The sequence below is a fragment of the Momordica charantia genome (genome assembly GCF_013281855.1).
Source record: "Momordica charantia cultivar OHB3-1 chromosome 2 unlocalized genomic scaffold, Mcharantia_2.0 BLBB01000002.1, whole genome shotgun sequence".
Taxonomy (NCBI): Eukaryota; Viridiplantae; Streptophyta; class Magnoliopsida; order Cucurbitales; family Cucurbitaceae; genus Momordica; species Momordica charantia.
The window spans coordinates 931,619-951,468 of NW_028275160.1; the positions used below are offsets into that span (position 1 = coordinate 931,619).

The 19,850-nt window shown below is 34.5% G+C and overlaps 2 protein-coding genes across 2 annotated transcripts; both read right to left on the reverse strand.

Annotated features, from left to right (window-relative positions):
- Positions 1-1,216: 1,216 nt before the first annotated feature.
- On the reverse strand, positions 1,217-8,519 carry LOC111017340 (uncharacterized). The gene is made up of 12 exons (XM_022293056.2): positions 7,284-8,519; positions 6,254-6,456; positions 5,986-6,183; positions 5,527-5,598; positions 5,022-5,117; positions 4,601-4,680; positions 4,162-4,237; positions 3,592-3,802; positions 3,245-3,438; positions 2,570-2,675; positions 2,241-2,330; positions 1,217-2,160 (listed from the first exon to the last, which is right to left on the reverse strand). Exons 1-12 carry the CDS (start codon positions 7,810-7,812, stop codon positions 1,409-1,411), a joined length of 2,607 nt encoding a protein of 868 aa, XP_022148748.1. The 5' UTR covers positions 7,813-8,519; the 3' UTR covers positions 1,217-1,408.
- An 8,969-nt stretch (positions 8,520-17,488) lies between these two features.
- On the reverse strand, positions 17,489-18,947 carry UCNL (AGC (cAMP-dependent, cGMP-dependent and protein kinase C) kinase family protein). The gene has a single exon (XM_022293020.2). It carries the CDS (start codon positions 18,862-18,864, stop codon positions 17,572-17,574), a length of 1,293 nt encoding a protein of 430 aa, XP_022148712.1. The 5' UTR covers positions 18,865-18,947; the 3' UTR covers positions 17,489-17,571.
- Positions 18,948-19,850: the final 903 nt, after the last annotated feature.

The window sequence follows — 19,850 nt, forward strand, 5'->3', positions numbered from 1 at the left end:
AGTGATTCTTCAACCTCAAAGGGTTTTTTTTTTGTTTGAGGATGAATTAAATAACAATAAACAACAAAAAGGAGGCAAGTAGATTTAGCTAAAGCATGAGCTACAAAATTTTGGAGCCCTTTTTACATAGCAATATAAAAAAAGGGGTGAAATTTAAGAGTGATTATTATTAATGGTGTGGATAAGTTAAGAAAGAAAAGAAAAAGGAAAACAAGGCATGTGAATTGTGAAGGGGTGGGGCTGTGGAATCAATAATTATTGGGAAACTTGTCGATTAGGACCGCTTTGGTTGAATTGAATTGATTCGCATACACCTCACGTGAACAAACTTTAATTCACAAAATAATGACTGCACCCCACCTTTTTTGCATTCAAACCAATACCTCCAAACCCTAATTTTCTGGACAAAAAAAAAAAAAAAGTTTATCACCACTGTGGCACTGGTATCTACTCACTTCACTTCATCGAATCTCTTATCAATGGAAGGAGTATCTACTCACTTACTATAAACTTTACTACCTCAAGACTTGTCGAGTAGTAGACCTCTTTCGTAAGATTGGTTCAAGTTCTAGAAGAACCCTATATTCACTTTTTAATTCATTTTAATCCTTGCATTTTAAAAACGTTTATTTCAATTTAGTATACTTTCAAAATGTTCATTTGTATGAATCCATGTGCCTATGTATCTATATATATAAATAGATTCTGTTTTTCACCATGTACGAGAATCCTGCTAAGCATTTATGGCTGAATGGTTAAAGCGCCCAACTCATAATTTAGGTTCAATTCCTAAGATGCATGCCAATGGAACCCTCCAGTAAGTCTAGAAGGACTATTGCACAAAATGTGTAATTGCTCCATAGATCCTATACCTATTTATATGAAGAAAAAAACCATGTAACAATGGGGTTCTTCCTAAGTAAGAACCCTTGTATTATCACTTATTCCATGCTTATTCAATAACGGAATATAATGGAAAAAAAAAAAAAACAAGAAACGTTTATTCTTATATTTTATTTATTTTTTATCTAAATTTTTTAATCAAAATTTTAGCACTAACGCTACCTCAATGAAGTTCTTGAAATTTTGTCCTTAACTTCGTATTAAAAGATTTTCTTTGTGGACAAAATTTGTATTATGATATTGCAAATAAAGACCAAACAGTGTCACTTTTTAAAACTACAACCGAGCAAGAGAGAAAGTTACAGGGACAAGATTTAAACCAACTATAACCATATTTATTTATACCAGCAACTACATTACAGTAATCAGCTTCTAACAAAGCGTTTGAACAGCTGATTGAGAAAAAAAAAAGGGGACAATAAAATCACTAAATAATCTATATTGTAGTTTGTAATAAGACTTAACGATATATCAGTTAGCTATTTCATTCTTTCAACCTATCGGGCTAAACTATAACGTTGAAGTAAACTGTGTAAGATTCATCTATGAAGCTCAGCAGTGGTGCCAGCAGAAATTTCCTGGTCGCTCCTTTTACAATGAAGCTAATCGGATGATACTGAATCACTCCATTTTGAATCACAAAGCTCGACGCTTGATCAAAACCATCATCTGATGACAACTTTGACTTGCAGCTTAGCTTCAACTGTGGACCAGATTCATAGTTCACTCCACTATAAACAAAGCACCCTTCATTGTCTGCTGACTTCAACGATATGGTTCCATTCTTTCCATCCAATCCTTCAACCAGATAGAAATCAGAGAAGTGCCCCTCAGAGTTTGATTCTGCAATTGCAAGGTCCCCATCTTTTCCTCGAGTTCCTAGAACCATTCCTGGAAAATCAAATGGTTCTAGCATGACCCGTTTGCCTATAACGTCTCGCAATTCTGAGACTTTTGCAGATGGGTCATTTAAGATGATCAGCCTGAATGTAGCACGAACAGCAGAATTCGTCCCTTGCTCGGGGTACTTTTCCATTGTTATTGACTGGTTTGAGTTTGTTAAGGCAAAAGATGTCTTTCCAGACTCTTGGGAGAAAGTAACGAGAAAAGTATTGTAAGCAGAAGGAACGGGAGTTATCCAGTCTGATAAAGAGTCAGTCGATCCGGTTTTGATGTCCCAGTCACCGTCACTATAAGCTGCCAGCAGATAGGGGCCAAAGAGGATCGCTTTGATGGAAGCATATTCAGATCGATCATCTGAGTACATTCACACAAATTTGATTATTATCTGAAACATTATATTCAGTTCAGCTATGTCAGATCAGATGTATATATACCTTCAATAGCTTCAGTTCTTAGGTTAATGGGTAGCTCAAGGGTTAACTTGTCCCCCGAGTTCCATTTGTAAGAAACCGGTTGGAAGTTGACTGCAGTATAAGAAGAAAGAAAAAGATAAGAATATGAAACATATTAGCTTACTGTAAAGATGTGATGTTAAAAGTATCAGGTGAAAGTCCAATAGGAAAGTGATCCACTACATGAAGAATGAATAAGAGCCAGAATAAAATGGCAGGAGCATTAAAAAAGAATTTGAACCACAAATCAAATTGTTCTGTTTCACGCCTATGAAAAAGAAAATCCAGCAGAGGGTTACGGTGGTTAATACCATTTGGGCTGATTGCCAAACTCTGACCATTGAGTGTTACTTTAGCGTCATTTGCAGTTGTCCAACTTGGAATTCTCAAATTAATTGTAGATGACTGGACTGATCCCTGCATCATTTAGGTCACATAGACACTAGTTAGTTCCCAATGGAAATCCTACTCAACAAGCAGAGACGTGTTGAAAGTTTCCTTGCCAGGATTCAGACAATCTCTACTGGCTATACAACACAAATAAGGTAACTTTACACCCAATCTTTTCTCTACTATTGAACAATTTCTCCTAGCTTGTCTAACAATATAAGATTACCTTTTTGTATTTGTCTATCTCGGCTAAGCCTCAGCTCAGTCAGTCTGAAGCTCCTATGTCCGTGTAATACAACTAGAATCACGAGGAAATGGCTATGTATCTCTTCTGTCTTAATTTGCACATCTGGTTGACTCTTTGTTATACGTTTAATTCTAGCTTCTAAAAGTGCTGTAACATCTTTTATAACCCTATACTGTATATAAAACTACATATCATGTAATTACTCCTTTTATTCTTTTTGAACGTTCAAAGTCTTAGTAAGGTTATCTGATCCAATTATGAGATGTACATAGACAGAATCTTATGAAAATTATCAGAAAACCGTGAAATTATTCTGCCTTGTGAAAATTGTAAAGTTAACATATACCACCTTGGGAGAAAACATCATCGTCATCCTGAGGTTTGGATCTTCTGAATGAATGGGAGCAACTTCCTGTTTAAGCAAAACATTCCCTGATTTCCAGTCAAGAGAACTTGATATATATTGGATGACATAAAGCGTAGGAGCTTGTGCTTCCTCCTCAAAATATATGGAATCACCCAACTTCGAGAATGATTCAATTCCTATATGGTAAGCAAGAAAATGATCAAGAATTCATATACATTCAAAGAAAACATAGGAATTCTACATTCAAGATAATGAGAATAAAATGAATCATTTTCAAGCAATTATAAAGGATAAGGGAAAAGGAACACGAGTTTTAATGGAGTCGAAACCTGTGCCATAGCAGCACCAAAAAGATTCAAATGGGGTTCCCCATCCATGGTAGCTTTTGGCTTTAGAACTTCCACGAGCTAACGGAAGCATGTAAATCATTACCCCGGGGTCAGTTCCTCTTTGGATGCTCAGCACCCCATTTGTAAGAGCCCGCTCATAATAATCTGCATATGCTATTTCCTTGGTCCATTTAAATAGGTTGCGGGAGACCTATAATATCAACAACTTGAGTAAAAAGATAAGATAAAGGTTGGTTTCCATCGTGAAATGCTCGTACAGCATCAAAATAAAGTGTAAAATATAACCCTCAGCCATCAGGGTGATGCATCCTATTCTATAAAAACTGTCGATAAAAGAAAAGGAATGGGGAGATTGGGGGAAGATTTTCAGCATATTACTCAATTACTAGTTCAAAGAATATCTTGTTCTTCTTTCCAGAAGAAACCGAAAAATAATAAGCGTATTTTATTTCCTAATGAGGCTATCTGAAAATTCAAATAATTCCACCAAAAGCATTTGTTCATGGCCTAACCCACCACAACTACAAGAACCAAAGGAAAGACTTATACCTTAAGCATGTTGTAGGTTGTGCATGATTCTTCATTCTCTGTTCCTAGAGTATCTGCCAATCTCTTAGGGTCCGTCCTGCTCATAGGACAAGGAAGGAAAGAAAACAAGGGTGACTTTAGAATAAAAAGTTAGAAACAAAGGCCAAACACATACTCACAGACTTTTCACAAAAGATGAAGCACAAAATGAGAAAATAACTAATTTGAGCCTAATGCTCACTTTTTAATAGTTTAACACCTGAATAAGGAAAATGCAAGATCCGAAACACAAGTCAGAAGTATTTTAAAAAGAAAGGCACTCAGACCAAATATGCATGCAATTAATAGCACATAATCTTAAATGAACCAGCTATTATACAAAAAAATGTACATTAAAGTTCTCCAATATATAGCGCACAGTTTTAAATGACTCAAACTCAAGCGTGGGTAGTGCTAGTACCAGAACTCATGAACTGACGTCCCTCCTGTTGCATAGCTATGGGAGGATTTAATAATGTCCATGAAATATGTAGATATTTCCTGGAGTAAAAAAATTGAAAATAGTTCAATATAAACAGCTTACTAACAGTTCGATCAATCACAAACCAGTTTCTAAAATCAGATCAGAAGTTAAGATTGAGCTAAACTAGCAAACTGCAAGGAATTTTTAGCCAGGGAAAAAGGCTTCAAGTATAGGAATGCAAATCGTGCATAATTATTACAGCAGCATCTTCTTATATATTGCGTTTTTGTTGGTTGAGCAACCTGAGCAATATAAGGAATGTGCACCTTGTTTGTTCTGTTTCTCTTTTTTTTTTTTAGAAAAAAATAAAAATAAAAATAAAATCATTGCAGACACAAATGGATATGAGGAAATATACCTTATACAGAGGATCACCAGTGACTTCATACCGCATTTGAGATCCAACAACAATTGGGATATGTGTGTTGGTATGGAAACCTGAAATATCTTCAGCCTAAAATCAAAGGAGAGAATCTCCAAGATATGAGGATCCCAGCGAAGGCAAACTGGATTTACACTGGTAGATAAAATTTCAATTTGGTTTTATGAACAAGGAAATTAGTTTCAATGATTTCCATCTCGTCTTAGAATTTTGTTCTCAAATTTGGTAACAACTAGATTGAACAACACTTCATTCTTACCCTAATAATTGACAACGAATGTTAAATGTATTATTCATGAATCCAGAAATCTTTGTAACTTCGAAGTTTTTATAGAATTTATACGTAGGTGATAATTTAGGTTGGAATTCTACTGTCAAGAAATGATAGTCAGATAGCATAAAGAACTTTTAATGATTAATTTTAACAAATATGGTGAGAGCAATCTACTGTGTAACTTTGGATTGAACAATGAATAGTTACCTGTACAGCAAGAATTCCTAGAAAGCACGGTTTGTCAAATAAGTGTGCTAATAATAAATGCTTTGCATTTCCCTGCACGTATTAACAAAACATAATCCATATCATACTCATAGCCAACACATTACACATTAAAATGCAAAAACTCATCTTCAAATAGATAGGTACACCTAGAACATATAAAAAGCTAAAATCAATCATCACATGCAAGTTAATTTAAATCTAGTAAATGTTATGTTAGCATCCAAAAAATTTTATCTAATCATACCTTCAGGACTGTTGTGCAGCTTTTTCCACAGCATACATCTCATGAATGAAAGATTAAATTAAATGACAATTTTAATAACAGATCCAAGTTCCTAACATGTAAGCAACTAATGCCAATTTGATGGATATTACCCGGCAGAGTCACATTACAGATCAAGTTAGACCAATGAGAGTAGGACTAGAGGAATCACATACTGTTATTCTGTACAACCGGTAGAGCACATCATTCATGCCACCAGTCTCTTCATTGAGTGCCCGATAGTGTCTCTCTACAGTGTACTTTGTTATGACATTCTGAACACGGTTGTAGAAGTACTCGACCATCCATGTTACCATTTTCAAAGCTTGAGAATTACCAGCAAAAGTATAATGATCCAATAATCCTGCCAATATCTGTCAACATAAACAAAATTAAACGAGGTAGTAACTTCTCAAGAGAATTGTGTGTCTAAGGAAGCTTTACCTTGTGGATGGTGTAATATGGTGCCCAGACAGGTTGAATAGCTTCAAAACGATCGAACTCTTCAGAGGGAAAAGCAGAAAGGTAGCCCGTGCCCATTTTGTCCTGACAAGTTGCCAAACCAGAAACTATTGCAGACATCTTCTCTTTGAGAACAGGGTTATCAGTGCTTGCCCACATTTGGGCCGATGCACTTAAGTAGTGCCCTTCAAAATTGAAAGAGCATATTATCAACTATTAGCACAGACTCAAGCTACAAAAACTTAATCTGCAATTCATAATCTACTTGCCAAAAAAACCAGACTAGGGAGGGATAGAAAACAACCACGAACTCTGATTGTGCATACGTGTATGTTTGAAGAGAGATAGATTTTTGACTTATGAATTCAGCGCCAAACTTATAAGTACAGGTTATTTTCTGAGATGGAAAGTATTGGCCAAATTTGCATAAGAACTGATATCTTAAACTTAATACCTACAGGATCCAAAATCCAACTTGTATCACAACAAACAAGTATAGTCACGACTGATTAATATGCATGTACGAACAAAGGAATCTTCTTCCCAAGTTGCCCATCAAGTCGGTGAATATATACAGAACTATCAATTCTGAGCTGCTCTAACCAAACGGATGGTTTTTCTTGAAGCTAAAATCAAGGCATCAAACAGTACCCATGGATGTTTAACATTGAGAAAGAAGTAAACAAAAGTACACTACATGATTAACTTCAACTAGAAAGCTACATCTTCTTTTTACTAACTGTCTCCTGCACACCCCACTCTCTAAGAATGAATAATTGGGGGAGGGGGAGGGATGAGTAAAACATGTTCAGAATCGACAATGTTGACATGAATAAAATGAAGTCTAATGTATTTCTGTAAGCTAAATACCTCTCTTTTAAGCTATTCTGGGCCCTCTGTGCTGTGAATAGTCTAATGGTATACTCTCAGAAGACAGAAGCATGAAAGAATAGATGAACATAACAACATAAACTATACTGACAAGAAAGCACGAATAACTGTCTTAACTAACCTACAAAATGACCACGAAGCTCGCAGTCTGATTTTTCCCACCCGAGGTACGGTTCTCCAGGTGTAGGCAAACCAGCAGTCTTCCTAAAGCTCCAGAGCAACCTGTCCACATCCAACATCAGTAGATACTTCAAATTTGTCATCTGAGCCCTTCCATGGAACGAGTTTGGATCCAACCGTACGTCGTGTAATGAAATTTCCTTGAGCAAACCGCCAGGAACTTGAGTCCCATCTTTATTCTTCATTTGTCTATACACCATTGCCCAATTAAATTCATTTTCTTCCTTCAACACCTTTCTTGGTAACAAACTCGACCACGCAAAATCATCAGTTGGTGTCAAGTGGTAGTGAGAAAACATCTCTTCCTTCCACGTTCCATTATGTGATGATAATAGTTCATATCTAAAAGTATGTGATCCGAGTTGAGTAGGAGTGTTTGTACACTCCTTAAGAGAATCACCACGACAGAGCATAAATACCATTAAGGTCACTAGAACTGCCCACATTTTAAGAGACTGAGAAATTTTCATACTTACCAAATATAGGACAAGGAAAAATATATATTATATCAAATCTGGGTGTAAATAATGAGAAATAGAAGCCAAATCTTTCAATAAGGGGATAAGATCAAGGCGCCATAAAACCGGCACTTCGAAAATAACCCAGCTAAAGAATCAAAAGCATTCGGTCATTAACAATAAACCCAGAATGCAAAACCCAGAAATTTCCAGAAAGAACGTAACCTAGAACGCAAGACACAAGGGGAACCTCACATTCAGGAACATCTAATCAAAAAAATGAACAATGAAAAGCAAAGCTTAAGGAGAACATAAGAACAGGCACATGTGAGGTCCTATATATACAGATAAAACAGAGAGAGCCCCACAAATCAAGCTACATCTCAAGCCATCTCGTGAAAGGCAAGAAATGTTAAGTGAAAAGCAAATTACTCGGTTTATCGAAATATACTGAAAAGTAATCAAACCGAACTAAAATTCTAAAAGGTATTTTTCGATAAATGGGGTTGAGAGAGAGCGTGTGGAGACAAGTGAGGATCACGGATGTGATGTCATTTTGTGCTGGGGTTTGACTCATTCGCCAGTTTTCGGAAATACGGGAGGTGGGTTTTGAAGCCATTGGAGAGAAAAGGCTCACACAGTGGAAATGGAAACCAAATTCTGATGGAAAGAATGAAAAAGTTGGCGTTTTGGGGGAATTTTTACGCAGCCCTCCTCATCTTTTTGGCGCCTTCTTCAACTTCAGTCGATGAGTTACATTACGAGTTACGACAACCTAACTGAAACATTTGAACGTTTTACTTCAAACAACCCAACTGAAATATTGAATGGACTTGTTAATATAACAAGATTGTTTCTCGTTTCTTGAGAAATCTAAATATTGTTGAAATAACTAGGCTTTTTTTTTTTGTTGATATTTTCTTTGGAATATTTTTAAAATTTTAGAAATAACCCAAACAAGTTGATTAATCAAATGATTAGTTGATAGGATACCTTTGTCGTTGCAATATTATATGACAATACCATGGTGAATGCCTTGTGGACAAAGTAGTTGATTGTAATTTCAGGATTATTGGAATTGATGCTCTTCGAGTCGTTGATGGTTCAATATTCACCATGTCACGAGAGACAAATCCTTCGTATCCTATTTATTTCTTTTTTTTTCCGTTTCCAATTTGTTCCTGAGCACAAATAAAAATATTATTAACATACTTGAATTTGAATTCATGGATGTTGGAACATTTATATTAAAAATGAAGCATAAAAAACAAACAAGAAACAGTAACGTTATCGAATGGAAATTGCGATGACCCAAGAAATTCATCAGTAAAATTCTATTTATCTTGTTATTTCTCTTGGTTTTCTCTATTCAATAGTGGGTTATTTTTGTAATTATTATATTGCTCCACTTTTTGAGACTTTTCTTTTTATATTTAAAATTTTTTTTAGTAAAATATGTCGGGATGGGTATCGAACTCACCACCTCTTAATTAGTTGAAGATATATGTCAATTATCACGCTCGTTTTGACTTACATTCAGAGCCTTAACCTTTTTTAAATATGAGTTGAAATATTTTTATTTTGGTAAATGTATTATCAATTCAACATAATTTAGTAATGATAACTCAGTTGATAAAACCTCCTCATTTATAATGTTTATTTCTGGTTTAAATTTCCTCCTATGATATTTCTTACCACAAAACAAAGGAAATTTGGTTTGATTAAGCAAAGATTTCCCTCGACAAAAATTAAAAATATTTATTTGATTTTTCGTAACATTTCTAATTTATATTATTATCAACTCTCAGTTATTGTCATTACGTAACATAAAACAATTTTATATGATGGTTTTTTCATTAGAATAGGGCAATAAATTCGAACTCGTGAAAAGATATATGTCCTAATTTGTCAATTATGTAATGAACATAAATCCATAGATTTTTTAGAATATTCTTGACAAATAAGGATAGGTTCCAACCACAAATCATCGTGGATGACATGTAACTTCATTTTTGCATTTAATACTTCTTTACAAATTTGTGATTACTAATATTTCTGCTGGGTGGTGGCATTTATAGTATCTATTTATTTAATTTTTTTTTTTTTTTTTGTAAAGGAACATTATATATTCTCCAACGGAATATGCAAGTTGCATTAATAGCATTTAATCACTTAATTTTTGGTTCGTGGCAGCACTTTTTCCACGCAACCAATATGAAGATGAACTTTAAAAAATATCTCTATGTACATAAAGAAATATCAAATTACGCATACAATAAAGGAAGGAAAAAAATAATTATTATAATCACACAATTGTGGTGGCATAACTAAAATAAAAGGATCAAGCAAGATTCACATTCCATGACACGAAATTTGTTAATGTTATTATTGTCACTTATTTTCGTTATAAGACAACGAAGGTCCATAAAATAAAGTTTATTTTTACAATAATCAATTATGAAAAATGAAGTGAAGCACAGACAAAAATCTCAAGAGCCAGCCAAGTCATGTGTCCTCGTAAGAAAGAAACACTGTTTACAAATTTCAAAAATGTTATCCTCCTTTTTCCCAGTGCCATTATGTTAACATGACCCATCACAAAATTTCATCACCGACCACGTGAACCATGAGACAGGTCATCTTAAAAATTCCAGGAAAAGAAAAATTGGTTTAGATTTTTATTTCAATTCCTATTTAAAAAATTGTGTAAATATAAATGTTGGAGTACACGAGGTTGGTTCAGGATGAGTAGGTTTAAGGTCTTTTGAATAAATTGGTAATGGGTAGGTTTGAATTAGACTTCAGTCTAACTAAGCCAATCAAAATCCTACCTTTTACCACTCGCTTACTTTTTTTTTTTGCTTTAGAAGTAAAGATGTATAGCTCAAGAAAAAATACTGTCACGTGTTTGGTTTGAAAAAAGTGATCTTATTGTATTTTTCATGATATGTTTTCTTTTATTCATTCACTAACAATTTAAGCATCAAATGTTATAGTTAAAAAAGAATTATTACAACAATAGTATCTACGAATGCAATTATCAATTACTTATTATTTGAAGTTGCTAAGTTTACGATCCCACTCCACAATTGTCAAAACTCAAAAAAATAATAATAATAATAATAAAATAAATAGTGATCTTCATATTCCATTTCAAAATTATAAAATGGAAATCTGTTCTCCATTGACCTTGCATCTTGAGAGAAAACAACTAAAAATAGTCATTTTTCCGACTAAACTTCATTTACCAAAAAACAATGAAAAACATGTATACATTTTTCGACTTTATAAACTTCCAGCATCTTTTCTCTTACATCTTCTTTTTCAATAGCATGTTAATTAAACACATATACTCCTCAAAATTATTATATAATATATCCTTTTTATTAACTTATATAATATATTTTTTATCACTGATAATAATATATTCATTCAATATATTATATAATATATATCTTTTAGTGGTATATACTTAAATTATTTTTTCATCTAACTTTCGGTAAGCTCCACTATGTTATTTAATATATGCATTTTGTCGGTAGCTAGTAGGTTATGCATCGTTGAATCTAATTTAAATTATGGTAAACATATACGCATAGCTTATATAACATATACTTTATGTTAGTATGTACAGTTGTATAAATATGCCTTTATTATAACTAAAAACAAAAATAACATGCATCAAATGTGAGCCATTATTACAGAAATCAAGCTGAAATCGGAAAAAAAAAAGGTGTCCATATTCTTGAAAAATTTGTAGATTTGATTCGCTGTGGCTGAAAATTAAATCATATGTAGCCGTCGTGGTTCGGAACTCTAGGTCGTTGTGGTGTTGCAGACCAATGTTGCAAATTTGAGAACGGTGCTGTATGTTCGTGGGTTGTTGCCATCAGGGGGATGTCACATGGGGTCATGTTGGACTGCCGTCAGGAGGAGGTCGTCGGTCCGAGCAAGGGATCGTCGTCGTCTAGTGCTACCGTGGTGTCGCTGGTGCTTACTCTCATTGGAGAAGGAATTGAGGAAGGGGGCGACGACCGGTCTTTACAGAAAGAGAGAGATGTGTATGTTTTGAGAGAAAAAGAGATTATGGTTTATTTGGGGGTAAAATGCATTTATTCGGTTGACAAAAATTTTGTTACTTTTTTTCTTTTTTCTATAAACTGTGTATTTATTTATCATATGGATAGTCTGTTAATTTTCATATGGTCCATCAAGCATCTCTTATTAGAAATCTATGTAAGATTTTAGTTAACTACCTAGTTGTTTAAGAATCCACGTGTGTACTTCATCATTTTTATTTTGGGCAATCCATTATCATTTGCCCTGGGCCGGGTGCTTCCCCCAAGAGAGAAAGTAACTGGGCTTCCAAGTTCTTAAAGCCCAAGACATATATAAAAAAAGGCCATATTCTAACGGATGGGCCTCTCATTACTCATAACTGAATTCTACATTTTCTTTCTTCTACTTTCTTTAAAGTTATTTTACTTTTATTTTAATAAATTATATCCCCTCAATATTCAATCGATTAGGTAATAATATCTTTGTCAATATTTTATTGGTTATACTTTTCTCGTTTGGAACCTTTAGATTTTTTTTTCCTCTTTAACATTATAGTTTTCTTTTTCTTTTTTTTCCCTTAATCCATTTAACGTATTTCATTATTTTTTCTAAAACTATTAGACATGCTTTTATCTTTTTTTTTTTAATAAATAATAATATGTCTATACTATTATCCTCCTATTATGACCTATTAATTATATAGATATTTTATCTTGACTTTTTTTTTATGTGGTCGGGAGTCTCATCAATTTGTTATTAAAACAAAATTCTTGACGCATATACTCCTTTATATAATTTGGCAAAGAGGACTTATCTATAGTAGATATGATTATCATAGAGATCTTTAAGAAAGTTTTTTAGGGCCAACATGAGTTTAACTAACGATAATCGACACATATCTCTGACTAAGAGATCACGAGTTTGAATCTCTTCGTCCTAGCTACTTGTTGCATACCAAAAAAATATTTTTTAAATAATACTAAAAAAATTTGATATGTCAATCTCTTGAAACGAACACTGTTTTTCAATCTTGAGGGGAGGTGTTCATAATACTCTAAAATAAATTAATTTATGAGAGAAGATAAAATCTTATTTTATCCTTAAAGTGAATAAAATAAATTATATTAATATTGTAATTATAGTATTAAAAAAAATACCCCTAGTAATTGTTCAGGCTTTGGAGCACTAGTTCACTTGATACTAGTGCTAGTGTGAGTTCAAGCCTCAATGGGAGAAGAAGAAATCAAATAGGGCATTCCACGTGTGTGCATTCATGCAGAGCAAGATTCAATTATTTTTAACTCTATATATATTTTTTTAGTATTAGAAATTATTTTATTTTAGAAAATAAGGATAAAGTTTAATAAGTAACTTTTTTATAAAAAGAAAGAATAATAAGTAACATTTATTTACATTTATTTAAAAGAAAAAATTGCAATATAAAATCTATTGGCTAAAAACTAAGAAAATATATTTAAAAAATTGACATGATAGACGTTTGAGTCCAAACATTTCATTCTAAGGGAAGTGCACCAAACTAGCAATTTGATTTAAAATAAGTATATGTTTTTTTCAAGAGACAAGATACTAGATTTTTTTCCTTTTTAAAGTAACGTGGTGCATTTCTTACAATACAGAAATAATATGTATGTTGCTGAATTGGACTTAATTGTCTCTTCACCTGTATTTTTAGAGCATTATTTTTTGAATTAATTTCAAACTAACATTAAATAAGTTTAAATATTAACAATATTTAAAAAATAATAATAAACCAGAGCAAAAATGGTAAAGTAATTATAATAAAGATTTGAGACCCACCAAATAAAGAATGTGAATCTGATTAATTGATGAAATCGTAAAAGAAAAATTCTATATTTTAGTAAACACACCCTGTCAAGAATGAAAATTTTGATTCCCATTATTTAATTTTTCCATACCAGCCTATGCTGGTTATAGGGTTGGTAATTTTGTATTCTTATATCACATTGGTAGTGTATATTTATAGAGAGAAAAAAATTATAACTTGAGAAATATGTATATAATTTTTAAAATATCTTTTTAGTACAATATATAGAGGTGGAGATTCGAATTAACAATATTTTAGTCGGAGATAGATACTTTTAGCCATTAAACTACCCTGAAGGCATCTAATTTTTTAAATTTTACAACTAAAATTATAAATATAAAAACTGTACCGGTCGAAACCATATTTTAAAATAAAAAGCAATATAGATGTCATTTAATAAAACAATAATTAAATAATTTGTGCATATTTGGTGCGTTTGGAAAATTTGATATCTTTTTGAAATGGGTGGGTCGGAAAGTCTCACACATTTGGCTTCCCCCACCATTAATGCCATTTCTTCTCAATCATGATGTTGGGATATTGTTTCCCAACAAAAAAGCACTACATAACTTGCTCTCTATTCTTCTATTCTTTAATCCTGCAAGCACAATAATCGGGAGATTTGGATTCGAGGGAAGAAATATAGGTCAATTATCGTTGAATTATGTTCAAATTGACAATCCTATATTTTATTACTCGTATAAAATCTTATCATTTTTTTTCTTTTGAGTATAACATGTGGGGATTGGAGATCAAACTCATATATGTCAATTATGGTTGAACTATGCTTGCTTTGACAAAAAAAAAGAAAAAAAATTATAATTGCATAGTTTATCCTCAAAAAAAAATTATAATTACCGCACTAACACACAAAAAAGAATACACTAAAAATTATAAAAATTTGCTTTTCAATACAAGTTACAACCAAATGTATGCGTGGGACATACTGATCAAGAGAGTAAATACATACACTTATTCTTGTATCACGCAATAGTTAAACTATAAAGTGGGAGTAGATAGAGTTGTTTTAATTTTATATGTCAATTTGTTGGAGATGAATTATTTTCTACCACATGTTAACACCAGGGGTCATCGCTCACTCTAATGAAAGGAAAAATTGGATGAAGTTTACTGTTCAGTAGATTCCAAACAGATCGACAAGGCATACCGATCGAACTATATCTCACATCTTGATCGACCTTCTCAAAAGATGAGTCGACCTTGAAGTGTATTTACAAGTCCAAGCACCAAACAGAATCTAAAACAACACACAACAATGTTTCCTAAGACGGTCGGAGGACCCTTATGGAGCACCGTTGGAAGCTCACTACTATAAATAGAGATAACCACCTCTTGTGCAAAGTACGCGAAATTATATTCTCTCGAGTATAGATCGGATAAGTACTCACTTGAGCGTTAGAGTGCTAATTTTATTTGTAGGTCCCTCCATTCATCGATATCATGTCAGCCTCAATTTTGCTAGAAACTTAATCTTTTTTCTTGATCAAACAATATATATTCTCAACTAGAAGGTCAAAGCGTCGAATTCTCACTCATCACCCCCACAAGAAAAGTTGTAACTTTACCATAAACAATCATAAATAAAGAAGTCGAAAGGTAAAGAACTCTTAACTGCCTTGTTCAAAGTCATAATGGTTAGTCATGTGAAGTCAAGTTCATTTTAGCGGACTTTATCATTTCATGATTTGGGTCGATGGAAATAAAAAGAGTGATTAAATTAAATTAAATAGAAGATGGGTGTCCTTTCATCAACCAATATCAAAAACGTACTTTCTTTTTTTCCTTTTATAACATGTGAGAGCGGAGATTCGGACATGTCTTTTTTTAATTGAAGATACGTGTTTTAATTAATGGAACTATATTGAATATTTACTATTAATTCATTGGGTAGCCAAAATCTAATAAATCTGAATTTTTTGCATTTGATGCTGCCTCACATTCGTAAAGTGTAAAGAAATACAAATACCATTAATCTCAATCAATTTACTTTTATGAAAATGTTTTTTGAAAACTACGTACGTTTAATGATTTAAAAACACTTTTTTGTCTTCCCAAAAAATTCCCCCAAGGAATCATTTAAAAGTGACAAATATAATCCAAATTACAAGGTTTAGTTGATGAAGAACAGTGCTTGAAAGGGACAAAATAACTGATGAATCTATCCGAAAGATTTTACAATTAGAGCTACACACAATTCGGGGCAACAAACGCTTACTGTCCTGAAGAGGAAGGGAGGGCTGCCCTAAATTCGTTTCATTTTCTGGGGCTACACGTCCCATCAATCACAAACTATGCTGTTTTAACTTTTAAGTTTTTTGTCTCAGAAAAAGGGAAATTTTTTTTTTTGAAGTTTTTAGCACGAGTGTGGGCCTTCTAAATATTAATTAGTCTCCGACATGTACCCTCAAATTAGAATACTTAATTTGTTTCTATTATATTTTTTCTGCAGATTCGCTTCATTTCCTCAGTCTAATCAATCCAAAATATTTTCGTTATTTCTTTAATTTTCTAATAAAATACAAACTAGTATATAGTAAACTAAAGTAACCAACCATTTTTAAGAGAAGAACTAATCTTTTACTACTTTTCGGAGGGCCCTATTTCGCATTTGCTAAAGACAATGCTTATAAACTGTTTTGTAATATCTTTCTACATCTCTATCTCAATCTCTTTCAAGCTTCACGTGATTCTATCTCTCTCATATCAAATTACAATAATGCCCCCAAAAAGTCTTTGTTGTATCATATTTTTTAATAATAATTTCATTTTTCTTCCATATTTACGAAACCAGTGGATTTTCTCAGTCATGCAGACACTATTATCCGGCTATTTTTGTAAGCTTGCTTTATATTTTTCTTTTTCTGGTTTTCAGAAAGTTGGAATTAATAATTGCTATAGACCCAAAAATAAAATAAAAAAAAGGATGAGAGAGCTATAAGATATATTTTATTCATTAAAAAAAGAGAAAAAAAACTCCGCAAATTTAGAAAAATTTGTCTGGTAACGATATGATCAGCCCCGTTTTGTATACAGGGAAAACCTTAAATTAATATGGCCGCCCTATATCTATAAAAAGTGAATAATTTTCTACTCAAGTCTTTCCACTCCTACGCATTTGCCTATCAATCTTTTTAACTTTCATAGCCGCTCATTTAAAACCTCATCTACTTCTTTTTCTCTAAATTAATTGCTATAATAATTCATTTCGTTTTTGTTTTTGTTTTGTTCCTTAATATTATTTAATAAAAAACAAGCATCATATTCTATGAACGAAGCCACAGCCCACAGCCCACAGAATCAAATTCTTCATTTTTTTAAAATCAAACTTTTTGGGCGTAGCACTTTATTCTCTATGAGTAGAGAGGCACGTGAATCGTAGCACTGCAAATCCTAACTTTACCTTTCACTGCCAACCTCCCCACACAACTCATTATTATACTCAACTCATAATAAACCATTTATTATTTTTAAAAATAAATGGGTATTAAAAACTAAATTAATATTCAAGGAAACAAGACCCAATTCTTGTTTGGATAAATTTGAAGGAACGTCAAGGACTTTGATCCTTTTCCCTTTCATTCAAAGCCAAGGGAAGGAACGCATAAAGGGAGAGAATTAAAACACGCGCCTCGCTGGCGCGTGCTAATCCATCAATTAATTGTTACTAAATTAATCATGACTTCACAGTACCAATTCTTCTGCCTATTATTACCTTAACAGCCATATTAACATTTATCAATTTCACTAACGCCGTTCCTCACGTACTTTCTACCATTTATTTTATTATGTACATTAAAATTACACAGAGCCCAAAGAATTAATATCAAACTCTTACACGTGGGGGGTTAGAATTCCGTTAAAGATGTGTCGTTATTCTGCCAACTGAAAGAGGTCGACGGAGACGACGGCGGCGACCTCTGTCTATGGAAGTATTCCATTATATCCACGCCGCCGGGCGTTAATTTCTCCGTCCATTCCGTTTCTTCTCGCGACGTTAAAAATGGCGGTCGCGTGACGTCCGTCAATAGGTCCCACTTAACGCCGTGAAAGAAGGCATGCTCCTTGATTTCACACGCGCCGCGTACGTAGCCCAACCGCCTGGTGGGGTCCTTATGCAGCAACCGTTCGATCAAATCCGTTAGGTCCGAACGCTTCCCGATCAACTCCGGAGCTTTGACCAGAACGTTCCGAAACGTTTCTTTCCGGTTCTTCCCCTTAAACGGCGTCGTACCGTAGAGCATCTCGTACGTGAGAATTCCAAGGGCCCACCAGTCGACAGCAAATTCGTGTCCCTCGCCGCGAACGACCTCCGGCGACACGTACTCCTCCGTGCCGACGAACGAATTCGACCGCTCGCCATTGGTGAAACTCGGCTTCCGTCGGCTGACGGGGCTGACGCGAGCCGATTTGGCCTTCCTCAGGCCGTCTTTAACGTTGGGGGACGCCATGATCCATCGCGACAAATATCGGCGGTGGTTTTGCCGGACGACGGGTGGCTTCTCGTGGGCAACGACGTCTTTTACAGCTCTCCGGATCAAGCTACGCGACAAATCGAAATCCGTGAGAGTTACGTGACCCGATTGCTGAATCAAGACATTCTCCGGCTTCAAATCTCGGTAGACGATGCCCATGGCATGGAGATGGTCGAGCGCGCAGACGATCTCAGCCAAATAGAAGCGTATGACGGCCGGCGAGAAAACCCTATCGAATTGGCGGTAACGCAAGACGTTGAGGTCGCCGCCGGGGCAGTAGGGAACCGCCCAGCCCAGAAACTGGTCGGACTCGAAGGATCCAAGAATGTTGGGGAGGAAGGGGTGGGGTTCGGGGAGGGACAAGCGGGAAAGAACCTGAATCTCCCAACGGGCTCGGCGCTCGGCGTCGTGCTTGGAGACAAAAGAGGCTTTCTCGACGACCTTAAGGGCGAAGGGGGAAGAAGCATGTTCATCGGCGAGGCGGTCGTGGACGAGGAACACGGTGCCCATGGCTCCTTTTCCGAGTACCTTGAGGGCTCTGAGATCGTGGAGATGGAGGTGTTGATCGGACGATGGGTGATCCGAGTCCATGTCGTCTAAGGTTTTGAGGGAAGGGGAGGGGATTGCGGAAGAAGAGTCGGTTTTTTGGAATTTATAAGAGGGCATTGGGCGTATTTTGCGCCTTTTTTACGGCTCCCTCCTTTTCGGTTTTGCCACACAGTTACTACTCGCTTCTCCCCTTTGCCCCTCTAACTTGCTTCTTTACCCACCCTGTGCAACAATTTAACGAACCTCGTTGCCAATAAACCTAACCCCAAACCAAAAAAATTACTTCCCTTACCCTTGAACTGAATTATTCAACTCCCACCCCCCCAATTTGTAATCTTTTTTTAAAGTTAATTATTAATCAATATATCACTTGAAGGATTTCATATATTATAAATTAAATAATGGCATCATGACAGGAAAATTCCGGAAAATCGAAGAGGATGCAGATTCGTAGAGTGAGGTAAAAAAAAATGGGCCATATGATTAAAATTTTCAGCTCCAATCAGTTGTGCACGGTACATGTACCCTAAACATAAACACATAATTATATATAAAATAGAATATAATACACACGAGAGAGAGTATAGATAAATTTGATTTAATTACTGATAAATGGTACCCGGCCTGAGCCAGCCAGCCAGCCAGCCAGCTGCAGAGTGTAATGAGCTGGTTAAAGTGAATGTCTTCATTTTTCTTTTTTAAAGAGAATCCAAGTGAATACTGGGGTACACGTGTAGCCCATAAAACCAGGAAAAAAACAAAAAAATTAAAAGAGCAAAAAAAGGAGGTTTATGTATTGTATATTTCTATTTCATATTCAAATTATTTGTCGATATATCTATTAAATAAATAAAACTAACGGAAAAAATAGGAAAAGAGAACCTGCGCCGTACGATCCTCACATGGAGACACCCATAATCCAAGGGAAAATGCGAACGTGCACGAAGGTTTTTTTTTTTTTTTTTTTTGGCTGGAACTTTGTTTTCATTCATCAAATTAATTATCTGGTGCATATTAATTAAAATTAATGAAGTTTTATTCTGTGTGAGATCCATCTATTTTGGGCCTCAATAATTAAACAAAGCATGTGAATGGCACTATAC

Excerpts from the sequence above, each read along its gene's own strand:
- LOC111017340 (XM_022293056.2), bottom strand. The coding sequence starts at position 7,812 with ATGAAAATTTCTCAGTCTCTTAAAATGTGGGCAGTTCTAGTGACCTTA. Across the intron at positions 6,184-6,253 it reads CATATTACACCATCCACAAG|ATATTGGCAGGATTATTGGA; the intron begins GTAAAGCTTCCT and ends TTATGTTGACAG. Across the intron at positions 2,161-2,240 it reads AAGAACTGAAGCTATTGAAG|ATGATCGATCTGAATATGCT; the intron begins GTATATATACAT and ends GAATGTACTCAG.
- UCNL (XM_022293020.2), bottom strand. The coding sequence starts at position 18,864 with ATGCCCTCTTATAAATTCCAAAAAACCGACTCTTCTTCCGCAATCCCC.